The sequence below is a fragment of the Tympanuchus pallidicinctus genome, unplaced genomic scaffold, assembly GCF_026119805.1.
Source record: "Tympanuchus pallidicinctus isolate F22 unplaced genomic scaffold, pur_lepc_1.0 scaffold18, whole genome shotgun sequence".
Lineage (NCBI taxonomy): Eukaryota > Metazoa > Chordata > Aves > Galliformes > Phasianidae > Tympanuchus > Tympanuchus pallidicinctus.
In genome coordinates, this window is record NW_026294699.1 from 1,109,855 (window position 1) to 1,126,944 (window position 17,090).

The 17,090-nt window shown below is 54.4% G+C and overlaps 1 protein-coding gene across 1 annotated transcript; it reads right to left on the reverse strand.

Moving 5' to 3' along the window:
• Positions 1-634: 634 nt before the first annotated feature.
• Positions 635-14,892, reverse strand: LOC128079054 (uncharacterized). The gene is made up of 14 exons (XM_052679928.1): positions 14,761-14,892; positions 12,959-14,050; positions 11,122-11,338; positions 9,742-9,899; positions 9,269-9,370; positions 8,184-8,381; positions 7,186-7,745; positions 6,255-6,513; positions 5,894-6,104; positions 5,036-5,178; positions 4,550-4,663; positions 3,160-3,363; positions 2,667-2,760; positions 635-2,018 (listed from the first exon to the last, which is right to left on the reverse strand). Exons 2-14 carry the CDS (start codon positions 13,827-13,829, stop codon positions 1,955-1,957), a joined length of 3,195 nt encoding a protein of 1,064 aa, XP_052535888.1. The 5' UTR covers positions 13,830-14,050; positions 14,761-14,892; the 3' UTR covers positions 635-1,954.
• Positions 14,893-17,090: the final 2,198 nt, after the last annotated feature.

Below are 17,090 nucleotides of genomic sequence, written 5' to 3' on the forward strand. Positions count from 1 at the left end.
TGTCTGGGCCCTGTGTCATCACACGGCTCCATGGCCACCAGCCTGGTAGCAGAGTGCTAACAGTGCCCTAGCACTGCGTGGTGCTGTCTAGTTGTCACTGTGTCCCTGCTCTGCTCTGTGCTGTGGGGTTGAGTGGTGGCACCAGCTAGGTATACGTGCTGAGAGTGATGGGATGCCTGGATACTACACCAAGAAGACTGTGGGACTGCACAGGGCTGGGATGAGCTTCTGCAAGATCAAGAATGTTCTCGAGCTGGATGGCATCCAGATGACATCACAGGCTGTCCACCGCTTCGTCAAGCAGAATAGCATGGAGCCAGAGACAGCAGTAGCTGAGTGAGGTGCAGAACAGCCCTGGTCCATGGAGCAGAGACACGTGGCTGAGCAACCCCAGCCGCTGGGCACACAGCTCCGTGCACTGCCCAGCACAACTCCTGCCATCAGCCAGGACAGCAAGGAAGACATTCAGATTGTCAGCATGACCTCGCTCTGCCAGGGTGGTGAGGGCTCACCTGCAGGACGGCCCCCTGGGAGGAGTACGGCTGGGTCCCCACCCAGTCCTGCAGGGCGAGGGCTCCTTGCTCCTCTCCTCTAGGAAGTTTGGGGATGGGATTGCCTATTGAGGCATTTCTCTTCTGCCCCTTGCAGGTGACAATGCCCCCACGGCTCCACAGAGCTGCTGACACTAGGGACCAAGCTGCCCCCATAGAGATGCCACCCATCTTGGTGAGGCTGGTTGTGCCCCCTGCCAGGAGCTCACCCCTGGTGGTAAAGACAATGCTTCTAGACAGGGCTCTTCAGCAGAAAAGGCAGGATGCTGGGTGACAGAGCAGGTTCCAGAGGACCTGTTAGCTCCAGCTGGAGCAGGCACTGTGGTGCCTACAGGAGTAGTCCTGCATGGTGCCCTGCTGTATCTTGGTCCAGACCAGGCTGGGAGAAGCATGGGGGAAGAAAGTGCCAGACCTCACTGAAGGAGCAGCTGGTGATTTTTCACTTCTCTCATGCCTCCTGCTGTTTCAGGTCAAAGATGCCAGCGCTCAGACTGCCCTGCCCAATCCCACAAGCCCTAGAAATTAAGATCCCTCTTGAGGTGGAGCAGCACTTCCTGCTGCTCCTGACTCCCATGCCATTGCTGAGTAGCTGAATGCTGCACACGGAGATCCAGGAGCTGAGGCAGGCACCGCACACAGAGCTGGAGAGGCAGTGCCACCTGGAGCACCAGCAGGAATATCAGCAGCGGCTCCAGCAGGAAATGCTGATGATGCTGCAGCAGCTCAGCTCCACATGAACCATGATGCTGTGCCAACCAACCAGCCCTGCATCCATTCAGCAGCACGGCTAAGCCCTCACCCACAGTGCCAGTTCAGGATGGAGTTCCTCTGACCTTTCGTGAAGGCAGGGTGTTCTAGCACGGCTGCACTGACAGCAGGGTGAGCTGGCACCACAGGAGGACAAAGTCATGAAGCTTATGCTTCAGAGTCTGTGGCTGCTGCCTAAAGGCTACATGGATTATCTGCAGAGAAAGTCTGGTGGCCCCAGCTGTTGGTGCTACAGAACTGCTACAGCATGGGTTTCAGAGGCATGATGCTCTGAACTCCCTTGCCTGGACAAGAGGGGATCAGGGGAGGCTGAAAGACTTTCACTGCTGTAGGGCTGTGCATGAGCCAAGGGGGTTTCCTTCTGGTCATCACAGCACAAAATTTGCTTGTTTCTTTCAACTCCTTTAGTTTGAGGTAAAAAATTAGAAGTGTAAAAATAGTTCAGGCATGTTGTGTATGTATGTGTGTGTGTGTATACACCTGTATATGTACCCACATATTCATATGGGATTTTGCACACATGGGATTTTGCAGGTCCTGGAGGAAGAGGGAGCTGGACAGCTTGTCTGCCACCTGCAGACACAAGCCTGGCCTTGGTGGTGGTGGCTGTGCCACTGTAGGTGTACCTGGGAGCATTAGAAGTCTGCTGCCATCTCAGTGCAGTCGTTCAATTCAATGTTGGTGTAATTTTGGAAACGTCTGAAAAGCAATGGACAAAGTAAAACGAAAGATCAGCTACTCCGTTCTTTGGCAGAAAGCAGGGAATGATTGTTCCATCTCCCCTCCTGTGTCTGGGCACCAGGCTCTCACTCTTCATCTCAGCTTTGCACTTAAAATGAAGATCCTGGATGACCAGTCTTCAATCACTGAGTTTACCATGGTGCCTGTTAGCACTGTGGGGAAAAATGGGCAGAACACCTACACAAGTAGATTGGCTTTAAGCTGCCCTGATTTCTGGAAGAGACTCTCTAAACCTGGCAGTATTTTTTACACTCCCTTGTAAAACACTTCCTGAGTTTTCCATTCCTCAAATGTGATTTAAGAACTTTCCTCTCTTCTAGCACTTGCATAGCAGCACCCTAGCCAACGATAAAAGAAGATCACAGAATCTTCATCACCTGAGTTGGTTAAATAACACTCCCACCAACACTGCTTTTGACCACTGGAACGTTAAGCAGCCTTCTAGCAATGCTAGGGCCATCGAGTAATTGTTTAAAGCGGTGCTGTAACGTGGAAGCTGTCTCCTCTCAAGCCTATCCTCAACCATCCGTCGCTTCCAGCTCGCTCCAAGGAGCAGCCCTTCCACCCATGGTTTTATCAGTGGTTACTTTAGGATCGGTTTCTCACCTTTTGATGAAGTGCAACGCCAGGCCCACCAGCAAGAGCGCGAGCAGCAGAGCTCCCACGACAAACAGGGCGATCTCCCAGCTGTGGAGGGAGGCTGGGGGTGTGAAGGCAGAGATGGGGTGTTGCAGTCAGGACTCTGCCCAGCACGGTGTGCCACGAGGGGGCCATCTCCAGCCCCCATCTCACTCCTCTTCCACCTGCCTGCAAACACCCTGTGGAACTCTAGCTCTGGCTGGCTTCAAGCAGCCAGCACTGGGGCTTCTTGAATGGGGCTACCCCAGGCCCACAGGCAGATGCAGGCATCTGCATCTGGGGCACTGAGATGGCAAGGTGACTGCCCTATCACCCCTTACAGTGAAGCAGCCAGCCATCGTTACCCCACTCCCCATCACCCATCAGTGCCAGAAGACAGCTTTATGTAAGCAGCAGCACCAGATGTGTGAGCCCAGCCCTGCTGGTGCTGATCCCCGTGCCCAGCTCTGCTCCCACTCACAACTGCTCTGCGATGACACCGGCGTGCTTCTTTGGGCCGTACACTCGAGGCTGGTTTCCAACTCTCTTCCATCCACAGAAAAACGGTGGGGACTGGCCAGGAGGTCCTTGCGCCAGCTCTCCACGGGCTGCTGCTGCTCTGGCAGTGGAACATGCATCCGACCTGAGATCTTCACCACAGAGTCTACACACGTCAGGTTCAGCTCTGCAGAGAAGCACCGGCATGCCTTGAGCAGGGGGGAGCCCACCTGCTGCATGGGAACACCTTGCTCCTGCTCCAGGAACCACCTCCTCCCCCCATGCTCTCTTCACCACCCTCTGTAGGGCACCGCACTTCATAACAAGCAACCTGAGCACGTGCTCTGCCTTTTCTTTTTTCAGCCACAAAATGGGCTGGGAGTTGTCCTCTGAATCCAGTAAAATCCTTTGAACTCTGCTTCATAAATTATGATCTTTACCCACTGGTCAGAACTGTCTGAAACTGCTCAAAAGAACAAAGATGTGTTCATAGAATCATAGAACCATGGAATGGCTTGGATTGGAAGGGACCCCAAGGATCATCAAGTTCCAAATCCCCTGCCATAGGCAGGACGGCTAACCACTAGACCAAGCACCAGATCAGATTGCCCAGGGCCCCATCAAACCTGATAGAAATCAAATAGTGTTAGAGCAGGGGAGGACTGACAGCCAGCATGACTGCAGATCCCTCATTTCCTTCAAGCTCAGCCAATAAATAAAAATTGAAGAGGTAGGGCTCTAAGACTTCCAGAAGTGACTTTTTGCTCCAGGTACTTCAAATAAACATAGGAGCCTGGCTGAGAAAGGGTTGAGAACCATCCTAAACTTTACGGGTTTAGGATATTCGGTTTGTCTCACAGACACCTGAGGGCACCCTTCACAAAGCCCTTCTGAGGCAGCTGTCCTAAATAGTAACCAACATAAGCAACTCAGTGGGGAGATCAGAGCTGCCACCCCAGGCTGTCTGGCTCAGAAGCCCTGCACAAGGGACAAGGACCATTTCAGAAAGTGTGTGACACCCATGTTAGGGGTAATGAGGCCCATCTCCACCATCCCATGACATACTGGATGAATTCTGACTTCAGAACTGGCCCTTGGACCTGACTTACAGAAGAATGCATGGCTTCGAGATGCTTTGGTTAACCTGGAAACTCCCATTTCTTGGTCCCTCTAGGCTGCCCTTCCTCTATAGGCAGCCCACTGTGGACTCTCAGCACGAGCAGCCTGTAGGTTGGGCTGAGAAGGGACTGGCTGCTGGGCAATGAGCCCTCCTGGACCTCCAGAGTAATGCGAACACAGCCCTCCCTTTGGTGCCCAGTGGAGTGGCTGAGGGGGGCACGGTGCAAACCAGGGAGATGTAGAGGGGCACCAACCTTGCAGGTAGAGCTCAGAGACTCCACAGGAGCATTTCTCCTCCAGAGAGCTCACCAAGGCCTTCCTCAAGCTTTCCAGCATCCTCTCATGGTTCAGGATCCACACAGAGCAATCTGTGGGAAGAGAAGTGGTTCCCTCTTGAGTGCAGCTCAGCCCCAGTGATGGCATCTCCATCACGCTCCCGATGCTAAATACTCAGCTTCCTGCCTGAGCTCAGGAGCGCAGCTCAGCAGGCATGGATACAATTTGGTGGGACCTCAAGCAGGAGCTGCAGCCTGCAGGTGTCTCAAATGAAACATGCAGCCACTTTCACACAAGCGTGCACCAAAACCACGAGCAAGAGTGCCGACTTGGGACAGTGGTGTGTTTTCCATCACATCAACAGTGCAGGGAAGGTTTCCTGCTAGCCCCTCACCTCCCACAGGCAGCCGTGGCCTGCACCACACTGCTTCCACATGCTGGTGGGGGCACGCAGCTCTGCTTACTGGGTATCAGGAAGCACAGGTCCAGACCCACGGCAAAGGTGCCCTGAGGACAGCTGTTCTGCAGACCAGGGGTTGGCTCCGAGATGGCAAACTGCAGCTCTGTGCTGGCATCACTGGAGGGGCAGCGGCTCAAGGACACGGACCTGTCCACCAGAAGAGCAGTGTAAGCACATCAATGCCATCATCAAAGACATTTATCTGTCTTTGAGGCTCCAACCAGACACCCCCCCTCAGTGCTCCCAATCCCTGCACTGCCAGGGATGACAGACAGTTTGCTGGAGCTGAAATCAGCCTTTACAGGACTGTGACAGATGGGAGCAGCTGACCCCATCAGCTGGACTGCACTGGGGCTTGGTCATAGTAAACCTATTCAAGGGGACTGGTTTCTGGAGGAGGCCTTTCAGTACAATGTTTCAGGCAGCCAGAAGCTGGAGATTTTGATTTTCTGAGAAAAGGGCGCTCCTATGGCTGCTCCTGGTTCATGTGTGCTCCCAGGGGCAGGCTGCCAACACAGAACCTCTATCCGAGCCATGTGAGAGTGGAGCAGAGGACTTGCAGAGGACAGTTTTAACTAAAAGAGCTGATTTTGTGGAAAGGAGAAATTCTATTAGCACTCCTACCAAGAGAAAGTCTCAAGCCCATTTCTCGCTAAGCAAAATTCACCTGGCAGTGGAAGAGCTGTCTTACACTGAAGTAGAAGCATTTTCCATTGCAATACACTGCCCATCTATCTGTTTTCCAACTCAAAGCTGGTGAATACACCTGGCTGCACAGGACAAAGCAGCAAGTTTGGTGGCATGCCAGCCAAGGCTCTGGGAGCCAAGAGCCCAGGGACATCTTCCAGAGAAGTGGCCTCACCTGTCATAACCGCAGGGCACAGCATACAGCGGGCCAAGAATGTCCAGGTGTCCTCCCACTGTGCTCGGCCCGCACGTGAACACCACAGCATCCACTAGGTTCTCTGATGTTGCCTTCATGCCACCAGGAACCAAACTGGTGCTGTACAGAGCAATAGCGCTGATGCCTTCACTAGCAGCAGAGATGTCCTCAAATGCCAACTCCGTCCCACCTGGGAATTTCAGTGGGATAAATGGGTGAACATCTTGAGTGTGGGCCCACCCCACGGTGCCCACAGCCTGATTCATGGTGCCCAGCGCCCACCCCACGGTGCCCACACGGTGCCCAATGCCTGCCCCACTGTGCACACTGCCTGCCTCACCGTGCTCACTGCCCAGCAGTAGCAGCCCTGATGCCCCAATGCTGCCTCTCAGTGTGATGCTGCGTTGCACTTTGCCCTCCTGGCCCTTGAAGACAAGCAGGCTGAGCCCAGCTAGGCTGGCCCCTGGCTGCCCTTCCAGCTCCACGAAGTGGACGGTTCCACCGCCCGCCATGCCCAGCTCGTTGATGCGGATGGTGGCTGTGGATGGTGCAGAGGGGCTGCTGCAGGCATTCTCCTTGAGCGGTGTCATCACAGTCACCTGCAGGACATACAAGAGCTGCTGCCATCTGCTTGTGTTCCCCTGGTCAGGCCCAACAGGGCTACTGCCCTTCTGCCTCCCACCCGTTCCCCCGTGCTGGCCTGACCCCAGCAGACGTTAGCAGTGCAACAGTACAGCCCTCCCTTATCTGACTTATGCACTCTGCCAGCATTCTCTTACGGGGCCTATTTGATGCTCAACATTAAAAAAAAGAACAACTGGAACAAATTAAAATTGAATCCTGCCAGTGATCAAAGAGGGTCCTTCATGCACCGGCATATGGGAAACTGGGTTTGAGGGATGTGAAGTGCTGTGCCACGCATTACAGAGTGGCACCAAGCAAGTGGGACTGAAGAGGTGGCTCAGGGTAACTGAAGGCTCCAGAATGCTGCCCACAAGCAGGCTCCCAGGTTTTGGGACTGTTGACATGTGAGCTGCCCCAGGGATCTTCTGGTTCTGAGGCATGGGGTGTGGGGCTGTTATCTGGCCAACAAGAGGCACACAGGAGGGTCAGAAAGGTGAGGGCAGGTGAGAGCAGCAGCAGCTCACTGGAGGTGGAATGGCTCAGCAGAATGCCCCACTTTCCCTGATGGGAATCAGGGACACACTCAAACACGACCATTGCTTTCTCAGTGCCTACAGATGGAGAGCAGACATCTGCCATCAACCCACCTGGAAGCTGCTCTGCTGTCTAGCACTCAGGCTGTGGCAGCGGCTCAGGGACTCATCCTCTGTGCTGTGTGAGTCATTTTCATACAGGATGCCCTGCCCTGGCACCAGCACCTTGAGCAGCTGCTCTGCCTTCTCTGGCCCTCGGGATGTGTACACCACGGCGTCCACCAGCCCCTTGGCAGTCACAGCCATGTTCAGCACGTAGCGCGCGCTGCTGCTGTAGTAGAGAGCCACAGCATCAGCCCCATTCTGGATGGTGTTTGGGGGCAGCCTGACCATGGGTGCCGGGCGCACAGCGCTGCTTCCCACCAGGAAGAAACCCAGACTGTCTGTGCGGTGTCCAGACAGCTCCAGCACCCGGTAGGCCCGTCCTGTCTTGCCATTGTAGAGGACCAACCAGTATCCCTGGAGGTCAAAGGATGTTTGTCCAGTGTAGAAGAGTTCAATGTACTCCGTGTCTTCTTTTCCCCCTGGGTTGTCTGGGTTCACCTCGTTGATAAGTAGTTTGCCTGCTTGTCTCGAGGGCTCTGCTGTTCCTTTTGGTATCGCTGATGGGGCGCCTAGGAAAGCAAAAATGTCATGAACAGAACGCGGCCCTGTGCACGGCACCCCGAGCAAGGAACACAGCTTTGCACACTGCCTTGCTGGAGAATGACCAAATTCAGCAGAAGACTGTGGATGTTTGCCCAGCACCCCAACACACACGTTTCCCCTCTTGTACCAACACATAGAGATTCCCAACGGCCTTTACAGTGTCCATTGGGAGCCAAGGCTGTGCCAGCCCTACATGAACCCGATGCCCCACAGGTGACAGGAGCTGCCCCTCACAGCACACCAGATCATGTTGGTGTCCCCTACACACAGAGGAACCAGAGCTTCTCACAGCTTGTCTGCATATGGACACCAGTAAAATAAAGGAGCTGAACCTGGGAGGGCTGGGCCCACATGCTCATCCTCAAACACAGCGTTCCCCAACATACAAGAATGATGACCAGTACCTGGGGTCAAGTCTGGCACAGGAATATCCTTGAAGCAGGAGCTTTCTGCTGTGATATTCCTTTCGTCAAAACTCACAGCCCTGGGGCTCTCCAGGAAGGTCTGGAAGGCAAGCAGCAGGCTGCTCAGCTGGGCTTCTGACTTTGCAGTGAGCAGGGTGGTGAACACAAGCCCCTGGTCCTGGCAGGCTGCCTTTAGATCTGCCAAGGCAAGCAGAGGTCTGTTTCAGTGTCCCCACATCTCTAAAGATGCACTTTCACCTGGAAGGGACACAAAGCTCATCAGCTCCTCGTCTACCACCACTGCCCCCTGGTCAGACAGACACAAGAGAAGAGTTTGGTGGGGCAGCCTGTACCACCAGTACCACCCTGCAGCTTGAGTCTGGGACCAGATGACACAGCTCACTGACAGACATCCTCATTCTTTTGGAAGCCTTGCAACCCCAGCAGCAGATAGAATGATCTTTTTGGGGCCTCTAAACATGCTGAGCTGAAAGTGCTGTTGCTGACAATGCACACTGCAGAGTCACGCTGTTTTCTTCATGTATCCACATGTGCCCATCCCATTTGTGCAGAAATCTAGCAGGGATACCAGAAAAACAGTGCAGACCAGTAAGTCCACTCGCACTTCTGCTGCAACTTGGCTCAGTCTTTATGGATCACAAGGACAGTTAGTCTCCAAGCTGGGATGTTGGCCCTGTTGCCACATCAAGAAAAAGGTAGATGTGGCACTTTGGGACATGTTCAGTGGGCAAAATGGTGATGGGTTGATGGTCGGACTGGATGATCTTAATGGTCTTCTCCAACATTTATGATTCTGTGTTTCTATAATCTGTCTGACAGCAAACACTCAACGTTTGCAAACCAGCACTGATGTGTGCTGGCTGCCAGAGCTGGTGGAGCACAATGCAGAACAGCATCACACTCTGCTCAACTCTCAGCACTTTCATGATCAGAACCGAGTTCAAGTTAGCTGAGATCCAAGCCAGGAGGATGCAAACCAGAAGGAAACCCAGGGCTAAAAATCAAAAGCAGATGAGCAGTAACCACTGACAGCACTCAGGCTCCTCCACTCCTGACTGCCTCACCTTTGAAGTAGGCTGGAAAAACTCCACAACTGCAGGATCTGTCAAGGGCCTGCACCAGAGTCACCAGGATCTCTTCTGACTTTGGGAGCCACTCCTGGCATTCTAGGAAACAAAAAGCTAACTGTTACCCAACAAAAAGCTAACTGCAGCCTCAGGCACAGCTCCAGCTCATTCTGGGACATGGGTCCCTGGGACATTCTGCAACTCAGCTCCTGTTCATCACCTGCAAAGCCCAAAAGGCTCCACTTCACCCCGGGAGTGGGAGTGAATAGTAGAGAGTTTCAGCCCAGAAAGGGCGGCCACAAATAACAGTGCAGCAGAGAACAGTCAGACGTCCTGGCTGCATTTCCTTGGTGTACCTATGTGTACCCCAGCACAACCCTGGGTGGATATTCTAGATATCCTGGCCGTGGAGTACACGCTCTGCTCTTCAGGAGGTCCAGCCTACAGAAGCAGAGGTTACCAATACCCACCTGCTACACGAAGGCAGAAGGAAACAGTCTGACTGAAGCGTCTGCTGGGGCAATCATTGAATGTGCCAGGGGTGGGTCTGCTGAGGATATAGGACAAGGAGTCACGAGTCACTGAGCAGCAGTTGCACTGGCTCATGGACACATCTCCAAGCTGGTGCCTGAAAGATACAGATGTGAGAATGAGACAGAACACAACCTGCCAGCCAGAGACCGGTCTGCTCATCACCCACCACTCACACCTGCCTGCACCAGAGGGGGAAAATTCTCACCAGAGAGTAAAGTCTTCTCCCTTCTTGGGGTCTGGAGAGTCATCCCACCCTCATCAGCACCTCCTTGTCTAAAAATGGAGCCCAAGACATCCCTAAGCCTTAAAAAGAGAAGAGCATGGGCCTCCTTTTATCTTCTGGCAACTCATTTTTTGCCTGATCTGAACACAAATAAGTTAGTATAGAGGCACTCATGCTCAGGCTGTGAGCACTGGGAAGGCAGTAGGGTACAATAGGGAAACTGGAAATGCAACACTTGTGGGTGAAATGATTAGGCAGGAGCTCAGCTCAAAGGAAAGGGGAAGAAGCCCCACTATGAGGAGCTGCATAGAACAGAGCTCCTCGGGGAAGGCTATAACCTCCTTATGGGACAAGTGCAGGTTTATTTGACAAGTGGGAAGAACATGTGCAAAGGAAGGAATAGGAATGTGCTGTGATTAAGTGATGACTGCCACAGGAGTGAGTGGACCACACTCTTTCCTGATACAGTTGACTACTGCGGTCTCAGGCAGGCTTTTCTCATGCCCACCCAGAAACTCACAGAATCAAATAGAATCACAGAATGGCTTAGGTTGGAAGGGACCTCATCTAGTCCCAACCCCCTGCTGTGGACAGGGCTGCCAACCTCCAGATCAGACTGCACAGGGCCTCGTCCAACCTGGGTTGAATGCCTCCAGGGATGGGGCATCCACAACCTCTCTGGACAGCCTATGCCAGCACCTCATTGCCCTCTGAGTGAAGAATTTTCCCCTAACATTTCACCTAATTTGCCCCTCTTTTGGTTTAAAGCCATTCCCCCTCGTCCTGTCACTATCAGACTGTGTAAGAAGTCAATTCCCCTCCTGTTCATAAGCTCCATTCAAGTACTAGAAGGGCCTGAATGGAGATGCCAAGAACCCACCACCTCAGGTGGGATGTGAGATGACCCAAGGTGCCATCAGCTCTCATTTGCACAGGGCAGCAGGGACCCAACTGGAGACAGATGTACCCACACCCCGACCTCCCAGGTGGCCTCAACCTCCTGGCAGTCAGGGCTGCTCTCAGGAGGGCTGAAGACGTGGGCAGGGATGACCCCAGGCACCAAGGAATGCTGTGACAGCAAGCTCTCTCTCACCTCACGCTCCTATAGGCAGGTCTGCCTGGTGTCAGGGTGTCCAGCAGCTCAGGGCTCGGTCCCTCAGTGCTCGTATAGACGAAAGCATCCAGCAGGCCAGCTGTTGTCACTGCTTTCCCTGGAGCAAAGCTGCTGCTGTTGCCTCTGTAGAGAGCAATGGCATTGGGGCCATCCCTGAGGACAGGATGAGTGGAGTTCTCTGGGAATGCCAAGTCCACTGCACACCAGCAAGGAAAAGAACAAGGACAGCATGTCAGACATACGAGAATGACACCCCAAAAACCATGCTGCACAAGCCAGGCATGAGCAATTCCCCCTGTACAGGAAACTAGCATGGCTCCAGATACAGTAACACAGAAAACAAGTGGGATACTCAACACCTTTCTGCTCCCTGACATTTCCCACTCTCATAGCCCAGATTTCCCTGTTCATGGGCAGCTCCACAGGCTGCAGGAGGGCAGAGGGGCATCCTGAGCAGCACTTGTTCTGCAGGTGCTGCAGACTGTGAAGCTGTTTCAGGCAGAAGCAGGGAAGCAGGAAAACAGGTGCAGATGCTCATTTTTAATTCAAAAAAGATGCCTGCAAAATGAACTAAGATTTACGGCAGCAGTTATTCTGACAATACACAAAAAATATTTTAAAATAGCAGTACTTTGTTCTAGCATTTCACTAACAATCCTTGTTATTCACAAACACACATTCTCTGCATGAATACAGATACTCAGCAAGAGTCCAGGATTCCAGCAGATAGAATTAAGGCTGCAGTTTGGTGGGGTTTCCCTATTTCCTTCCCTGTGCGTGGTGTTCCCTTTTCCCCCAGCCACTTCTCTGCCAGCCAGTGAGAGCTGCTGAGCACAGCAAGGTGCAGCACCCTTCCCTACCAACCTCCAACCCTCCCTTGATGCAGCTCTGTGATGGCTGGGCACCAACACATTGTGGGGCTGCCATCATGAGGACACACCTCAGTTGCTGCAGCTTGCCCCTTCCTGCACAGCACTCGCCTGAGCTTTGCTCAGCTTTGTGGACTGTCCCATCTGCTGACTCCAACACAGCCCAGTTCTTCAGCTTTCATGAATTGCAAGTGGGAACCAGATCTGTGAGTGACGAACGCACGCCGTGACTCACAAATGGTGAGTCAGAGAATTGCACAAGGCATCTGCAGAGGCAGCATCCCCAGCTGCAACATCTCTTTTTTGAGCACCCAAAATAATGAGACGTTTCCTCCACCTCCTCCTCCGGTGGCCTGGGAGCACTGAGGGGAAGGGACAAGTGGGAACTGTGCTGAGAGTGTGGTGAGAGCACAGCCTCTGCTTCTGAGCAGGGCCCCACACTGGCCATCCTTCCCGACCTTCTCTGAATCTCTCCCATCCTAATATATCCTTTATGAGTTCAGGACACTGCACCATACAAGATACCAGCAAGTAATGGATTTACACAGTAGTATCAAATCACAGAATCACAGAATGGCCAGGGTTGGAAGGGACCTCAAGGATCACGAATCTCCAGGCTGCCCAGGGCCCCATCCAACCCAGCCTTGAACACTTCCAGGGATGGATGGGGCATCACAGCCTCTTTGAGCAGCCTGAGATATCTCCTCATTTTTTTTCTCTTTTTTAATAATTTTTTCTCTTTTTTAATAATTGCCAATATTTTACTTGCTTTATGCAGCTCCTTTCCCTTTCATTAGCTCTTTTATCCATCACCAAGTACCAAGTTGGAATTCTCACATTCATCCATCACAACGCCAAACCACCATAAAAAGAGACAGCATCCTCCAACCCCAGACTCAGCAGACAGCTCCCCCGGCTCCGTGCAGCCAGCAACGTGCAGCCCTTACCCGAGATTTCACTTTGTGCCGGGCCAATCAGGAGAAGCCCATCCAATGAAGTCTTGCCATAAACATCCATAGTGAAATAAATGTCTTTGGTCCGACCATCAATCAGCACCAGGACGACGTCCCTCAGCACGGTGGAGTGGGGACCCTGGAGCTCGATGAACTCAGAATCTTCCAAAGAAGAGGCAACGTGGACCTCACTGATCAGGACGGCGGATGCGTTCAGCTGAGGAGTGAGGACGCAGTGGTTATCTGTGCCTGGGCTCGGCACGGCCACCTGGAAGAACCACTGAGCGTCCGCCCCAAGGCACCTTTCGATTGACTCGTCCATAGACCTGAAGGTGGAGTCCTCCAGCAAAGCATCTCTGCCGGGGGTCAGCACCCCCAGCAGCGTATCTGCTCTGTCTGTCTTCTTCGTCTTATGCACCAAGGCATCCACCAGTCCTTTACCTGTGACGCTCATGCCTTCCTTGTAGCTCCCTTTTCCATAATACACAGCGATGGCGTCAGGGCCGTTCTGGATGGTGTTCTTAGGAATAACTATTGCTGGCTTCACAGAGGCAGAGCCAACAAGGAAGAACCCTCGGCTGTTAGTAGCCTTGCCTTGGAGGTTCAGAACTTTGTAGGCTTGGTTTCCATTGCCATTGTAGAAAACCAGGTAGTAGCCATCCAAAGGGGCTGTTTGACCACTGGTGTGATAGAGCTCCACAAACTCAGAAGTGTCCTCTCCTGGGGTGTCAGCGTTGATTTCATTGATCAAGAGGGTGTGCTCTGTTTTCTGGTCCCTGGGGCTTTTTATGGGACTCTGGGCAGAAACTTTGGGAAACCAGATGTACATAAGCCCCATCAGTCCAACCAGCCAGACAGCTCCCATGATGATAGCCGGGATTTGCTTCAGTGCTGACCTAGAGGAGAAAACTGTCCTTCTGACAGCCAGAGCAGCACAGAGGGACGCTGCTGATGGGCCACCACAGGGCACCAGGATGAGAGCCCTGGATGCAAGAGGCACTTCTCCAGGGAGTGAGCAAAGCAGCGGTCCCACAAAAATACAACTGAGAAGAGGATGGTTTGAACAAGGATTTCCCAGCTCAGCTCCTTAAAAAGGCACGGGGTGGGGGCAGGGGAAGGGGGAAGAAAAGACAAAATCTAGTTAGGAAACACAGAAACACAGCAGTGCAATTTAATGGTTTAAAAGCCCTGCATGTGTGGGCATCTCGAATTTTCCCTTCTCTTTCTTCAGAGGTTTGTCAAGATTCACTGCAGTGGCTGCAGTGGGACAAAGCCATCTCAGGCTTCACAGCCCTGAGCTTTAACACTGATGTCACTGCTAATAGCTGTCTCCGTGGGAATTTACTAGGGACGGTGGTCTCTTTTCCCACTCCAGGCACGGGTCTCTGCAAACCCCCGTTAGCACCCACCGGCAGACTCGGTGCTTCCCAGCATCCAAAGAGATGGAAGCTGAACTCACCTCTCCCCTCAGCCCGTTCCCACAGGTGCCCCATTTCCATGTTCTCTCCCCATTTCACTTAAAGGACAGAGAAAGAAGGGGGAGCTCCGGCTCGGAGCTGCACGCAGATGGAAGGAAAGCCACAAGAAACCACAGCAAGCAACAAGCGACGCGGAGCCGGACGGACAGTCTGCGGGGCAGCAGAGCCGGCACAGCTCCCTTCAGCTCCGCGAGGCGGCTTTGCCTCGTCCTCGCTTCGCAGCCATGCTGGTGCGGCCACCGCAGGGTGACAGGGACAGAGATGAGGCCGTGGGGCCCCGCACAGCCCCGCACAACCCCGAGCCGTCCCCGCACTCACCGCCGCTGGCTGCCCGGACGCACCGCCGCCGCCATCGGGGCAGCACCGGGGGGCGGGGCGGCTGCGCTGCGGCCCGGAGCGGCTCCGACGGGCGATGTCCCTCTGAACAAGGGTGTCACCTCACGCGGCCCCGGCGGAAAAAACCCGCCTTAGAGCTCCACGAGCTCCGTGTCCCCACATACGTGTCCCAAGAGCTCCTTCTCCTAAGGCGAGGGACAGACGGACGGATGTTTGTCTGCTGTGCGCCTGCCTCTCCACGCTGGGACTCGCAGCCCCACCGGAGCTCTGTGCGTCGCTCCTCGCACGGCTCAGCATTGGAACCAGGATTTGGAGGGCTCTCGGGCAGTGCCGCGTGGCTGTGCGCAGCCAGCACTGGTGGCCATGGCACAGGGTTCCCGTGGGACCTCCGTGAGCCCTTGCACCCCGATGCCACGTCTGTGCCACAGCACCCAGCCCGGCCTGTAGCCCCTCAGGTGGCGCTGGGTTCCCCCTCCCTGGTGAGGGGCTTCCTGACCCTCCTCCCACCGATCTGGTGCCCTGCTCCCCCAGGCCTGCTGTGGGGTTGCCAGGCCCCTGTGCCGACCTCTCCACTGGTTTGGCCCCGCTGCAGAGCATGGGTTTCTTGGAGCTGCTGTCTGTGGGTCAGCCTGCAGAGCATGGGGGGCTCAGAGCTGCTGGGAGCAGGCCGGCCCACTCTAGGCTAACTGAGCACCCGGCTGTTGGAGTGCTGCTCCTGCTGCCAGCCAGATGTGAGTTCCTGCTGGTGACTCAGCAGCCTGCTGTTTTCGGTGCTTTCCTCCTTCTTGTAACTGGAAACCAGGGCTCCAGCAGGAGGGGGAAGCTCTGCCAGAAGGGCTGCAGTTGTTCTGGGAAGAGGCTGAGCCCGGCGTGCTCCTGGCAGTGCGGGGCAGCCCACAGGGAGTGAGAGCGCGGGGTGCTGCATCTCACGGCCGCTGGAGCGATGGTGTCTGGCACTGGGGCATGCCATGCAGGGATGAGCACTGAGCTGAGCTCTGCAGTGTCACAGTTGCCCTGGCCTGCAGGCATTGCAACTGACTGTCCTGTGAGCCTGTGTTCTTCCTGACAGGGTTTGCTCATTTTTACCATTAAAGACAGGGCCACAAAGATGGTGAGGGGCGTGGAACGCTTCCCTGATGAGGAAAGGCTGAGTAAGTCGGCTCTGTTCAGCCTGGGGAAAAGAAGACTGAGAGGGGATCTGATTCATGTGTATAAATATCTAAAGGGAGATGTGAGGCAAATGGATGAGGTTCTTCTCAGTGGTGTGTAGCAATAGGACAAGGAGCAATGGCCTAAAACTTGAACACAGGCAGTTCTGTGTTAACATCCGGAAGAAATTATTTATGGTAAAGGTGGTGGAGTGCTGGACCTACTGTAGGGAACCTGCTTTAGCAGGGCTGCTGGGCTCAATGATCTCTTGAGGTCCCTTCCAACCCCTGTGATTCTGCAGTTCTGTGATTTTTGGAAGCACTGTGTTTATGCAATCACAGGGCTTCTGACGCACAAAGGGTGGTGTAGAACTGTTGGGAGGGGAAAATCCCTTTCCCAAGGGAACCCAACTCAGTCCTTTCTGGCCTGAGGTGGCCACAGCTCCTGGTGTCCCCCATGTGGTCCCAGCCTGCTCCATGTCCCCTCACACCCCTGAGCACTCTGCTGGTGCTCGGGCACACAGAAAGCTCCTGCTGCCCCTTGTGGGTCTTTCCCACTGAACCCACAGCTCTGGGGAGGCAAAAAACATGGCAGGCCCACTGCAAGGACAGTGTGAGGCAGTGAGCCCAGGGCAGTGGGGCAGAACCAGGTTGGGCCTCCTGTTCATGTCCCACTCATGTCTGATGTTCTTGGGCCCTGTTGCTGATGCTCGCATTCTCTTTGTGTCTGTGTTGCGGGGATGTGAGCCAGCAGCTCTGGGCCACAGCATGAGGAGGAAAGCTTTGAGCTCTCACTGCCGTGGGGGGGGGTCCAATCTCAGTGGGGGGCTCCCTCTGGGGGCAGAGCAGGCTGCAGCCTTCCAGTGGAGTCCTTTGGTGTTGGAGCGAGCTCAGCTGTTGTGCCTTGGCTGCAGGATGCGCGCCAGCGGGCCTGGGGAGTAGCAAGGATGTGCTTGGAGCCAGCATGGGGCTGAGGTGACAGTGAGTGGGTGTTCAGCAGGGGGTGCTCACTGCTGCATCACGTCCCGCTGGTGACATGCAGGCACTGTGCCCAGACAAGGCTGTGTGGCCAGGCGGATGTGGCCGATGTGCCACCAGACACGTGGACTGAGTGGGGAGGGGATGTGGGGAGGTGAAGAACAGAGAGGGGCAGCGAGGCTCAGG